This window comes from Clytia hemisphaerica, unplaced genomic scaffold, assembly GCF_902728285.1.
Source record: "Clytia hemisphaerica strain Z4C2 unplaced genomic scaffold, Clytia hemisphaerica genome assembly, whole genome shotgun sequence".
Classification (NCBI taxonomy): domain Eukaryota; kingdom Metazoa; phylum Cnidaria; class Hydrozoa; order Leptothecata; family Clytiidae; genus Clytia; species Clytia hemisphaerica.
The window spans coordinates 4,082-7,515 of NW_027104217.1; the positions used below are offsets into that span (position 1 = coordinate 4,082).

Consider the following 3,434-nt stretch of genomic DNA (forward strand, 5'->3'; position numbering starts at 1 on the left):
CCAGGGGCAAAAGGTTGTTTTCGTATCCGATACCCCGATTTTCGTATCCGATATCCCGATAAATTTAAGAAAACATGTTTCTCGGTAGGGAAGAAAGGTTTTCAATTTTCAAGCATGAAGAAAGCAGGCAACGAAACCAAACCATCAAAAAACACAAGTGGTAAGAAGAATAGTTCTTTTAATATTCAAAGTAGTACATGTACGATTTTTTTGGACTCATTATTGCTATCAAAACTAAGGATCACATCTGTTTGAATCGAATGACAGAATGAAGTTGAAGTAGTCATGTGTTGTTTTAACTGTCTTTTGGCTTTGTCATTCCATCATCATCATCAATAATCATGTCTGACAGAATTGCGAGGGCTGGAACATTAGGCCACGAAGAAGTTTTAGAGGACATTGAGTTGTACATTCGTGGCTTAGCTAGATCTTTTCCTGAAACCAAAGATCCAGAATTTGAAAAAAAGCTTAATCAAGCCAATGTGAATGTTCAAAGGTTAGCTCAAGGCAACACAAACGAGGCTAATGTACAACGAGTACATGGTCTTGTTTCTAGATTAAAATCGAGATATAATGCACTCCCTTTGGCTTCTGTTAATGAAGAAAAAAATTCTCGTTACAGCAAAAAGACAGTTTCTGGGAAAAAAGGAAATAACCCATATGACATTGACATAACACATTTGAAATTCCTTTTGTCCATTGGACATAATGTCAAAGAAATTGCTGAAAAAGGGTTACTTGGTGGCTCTATGCATAGAAACACTCTGACCAGATTCATGAAAGACAATAACATTCCAACACCAAGGGAGCGCTATTCTATCATTTCCGATGATGACCTTTTGATTCTCATCCGAAAAATAGCTTTAGATTTTCCGAACTCTGGTATTCGTGAGGTTACTGCTCTTCTTCGGACTGGAAATCCTCCTCACATTGTTCAACGTGACAGAGTAGCTAGATTACTTTCTTTCTCGAATCCAGAGGCAACTGCAAGAAGATGGGCACAAGTGGTGCCACGTAGAGTTTACAGTGTTCCAACTCCTAATCACCTGTGGCACATTGATACACATCATAGTTTAATCAGGTTATACTTAAAGATTGATTTCTGCAAAATTAATTAGGCGGTCATCGAAAAATTGTTCTATTCGCGTCACCCGCCCGCATCAAATTTTTCGCTGATTTCCCGGTGCAGAGATGCGGGAAAAAATCTGGGAAAAGCAATTTGTTCTTTTAAAGTATAGCTTTTTTCTCAATTGCTCTGACAACCATTGAAAAATAGTTTTGCTCGCGTTACCACCCGCCCCTGAGTTACTGGCGTGATTAAAAAAACCCGGGAATGTTTTTGACCGCCCGTCCGCCCGCATGCATTTTTAACACCCGTAGCGACGCGAACAGAGCATTTTTTCGATGACCGCCTTATTCAGTGGCCTTTTGAGAGCAGGGGAAAAGTTAAAGTATTAGGACTCTCTTTACTGTTAAATTTAGCGTCGTAGCTTTTTGTAATGCTGATATATACCAAATTCTGTCAAATTCTATTATAGCAACTATCTGGTCTGCAAAGTAGCTAGAGTTATTTTTTTTTTTAACAGCACTCAGGTTTTATTTATAAAATTTAAAGGCCAGATAGTTTCTATGATGGAATCAGAAAATCAGAGAAGGTATGTCAGCACTACACAAAGTAACAGTTGTATTCCTGTTTCAACATTTCAACGTGTATTATCAACCTGAATTTCATTTTGATATCTGGCAATAAAAATGCTTATGTTGGCCAGAAGAAACTGTTTCCAGTGTCTAAACCCCAAAACTTTGAAAACATGACAACAATAGACCTTTTCATAAATCACGTCACAAACCGCTACAAAATTCAAAATTAATTAAAAAAAAATTTTTTTCAATGAAAGTATCAAAAACGTATTGAGAAAACTTATTTTTCATGTATTTTAAAGAGAAAAAAGTGTATTATTACATATTTTTCTTTTTAATTTTTTGAGCAAGAAGAAAAATTATTGAAAAAAATAAATGAGCACCTAAATGTATTTTTTTGTATCGTTTTTCTAAATGTATTTTAAAACAAAATAAAAACAGTATTGTTTTTTATCAAAGAAAATGTGTTATTTTCACATTGGTAAAAACATATTAAACTTATGTATTTAATAACACAATGCTCCAAAATATTTATTCAATATTGTACAAATTTGTATTATTGGAGTTTTTTTCCAATATGGATAAATCAGAGCCCTCAAAAAAAATTGTTGTGCAGCAATCTTTGGAATAATTTGTCAAATTCTATCTTTTAAAATACATTTTTATTGCGTTTTTTAAACTTTACAATTGTAACCACACAAGGGAAATCATACCTAAAATTGTTTAAGTGTGATGAAAGTAAGATCCACAGTATCCTTATATGGTAAAGACTCTGATAAGTTTGAAGATGAGTAAAATTAGTAAGACTTTAGGCTGGTTGAAATGGTTGATGGCATAACTCAAATCAAATATAATAAAAATGGGTAAAAGTGAAAAGAGGAAATTACTCTAATCCAAAAAATAAAAAAATATGACAAGCTGAAAACAAATGTTTATAAAAATATGTTTAATGTCCAAGGTTAATTGTAACACCATGGTAATTGTTTGAATATGAGGCAAGTGATGTTTGTGACGTAATTTATAAAAAGGTCTATTTGAAGCTGCCTTTTCCATTACATGACTAAATTTATTTTTTTCCACTGAAATAACTTCCAAAGGCTGTAGATGTCCCCTAAAAATTTCCACTTTGAGAACTAAGTTTAGAACTATTCAGAAATCTCATGAAGTAAGGGTTCATAAAGTTTGTCACCAAGATTTTAAGCTGTTATCTTTTTTCTCTATCAGGTGGAACTTTGTCATACACAGTTGCATTGATGGTTTTAGTCGCTTTATTATATATTTAAAAATTCATACAAATAACCTGGCAAAAACAATGGTGTGTGACTTTATTGAAGGCGTTAAAGTGTCAGGTGTTCCAAGTCGTGTAAGAGCAGATCATGGCGGGGAATTTGTTCATGTCAAATCTTTGATGGAGTCTCTGAATGGGCCTGGCCATAACGCTTTATATCTCTGGAAAGTCTGTTCATAATGTCCGCATTGAACGATTATGGAGAGACGTGTTCTGTAAGGTATCCAATAAATTTTACAACATTTTCAATATAATGGAAAAAAACGGCATCCTTGACATTGAAAACGAAGTTCATATTGCAGCTCTCCATCATGTTTTTGGCTTGAGGATTCAAAATATTCTTTCAACGTGGCGTGACGCACATAACCACCACCCTGTCAGCACTGAGCACTACAAAACACCCAGGCAACTATGGTTTCAAATTAATCAAATGGAGTCAAAACGTAACACAGCCATCAGTAATATCTTTCAACGTGATCTGGGAGAGGTTCTCCAATTACTTGCA

At 34.3% G+C, this 3,434-nt stretch overlaps 1 protein-coding gene across 1 annotated transcript; it reads left to right on the forward strand.

Annotated features, from left to right (window-relative positions):
- Window positions 1-210: 210 nt before the first annotated feature.
- LOC136815751 (uncharacterized) lies at window positions 211-3,109 on the forward strand. The gene is made up of 2 exons (XM_067072203.1): window positions 211-1,081; window positions 2,866-3,109. The coding sequence occupies exons 1-2, from the start codon at window positions 342-344 to the stop codon at window positions 3,107-3,109; spliced, it is 984 nt and encodes a 327-aa protein (XP_066928304.1). The 5' UTR covers window positions 211-341.
- Window positions 3,110-3,434: the final 325 nt, after the last annotated feature.

Excerpts from the sequence above, each read along its gene's own strand:
- LOC136815751 (XM_067072203.1), top strand. The coding sequence starts at position 342 with ATGTCTGACAGAATTGCGAGGGCTGGAACATTAGGCCACGAAGAAGTT. Across the intron at positions 1,082-2,865 it reads ACACATCATAGTTTAATCAG|GTGGAACTTTGTCATACACA; the intron begins GTTATACTTAAA and ends TTTCTCTATCAG.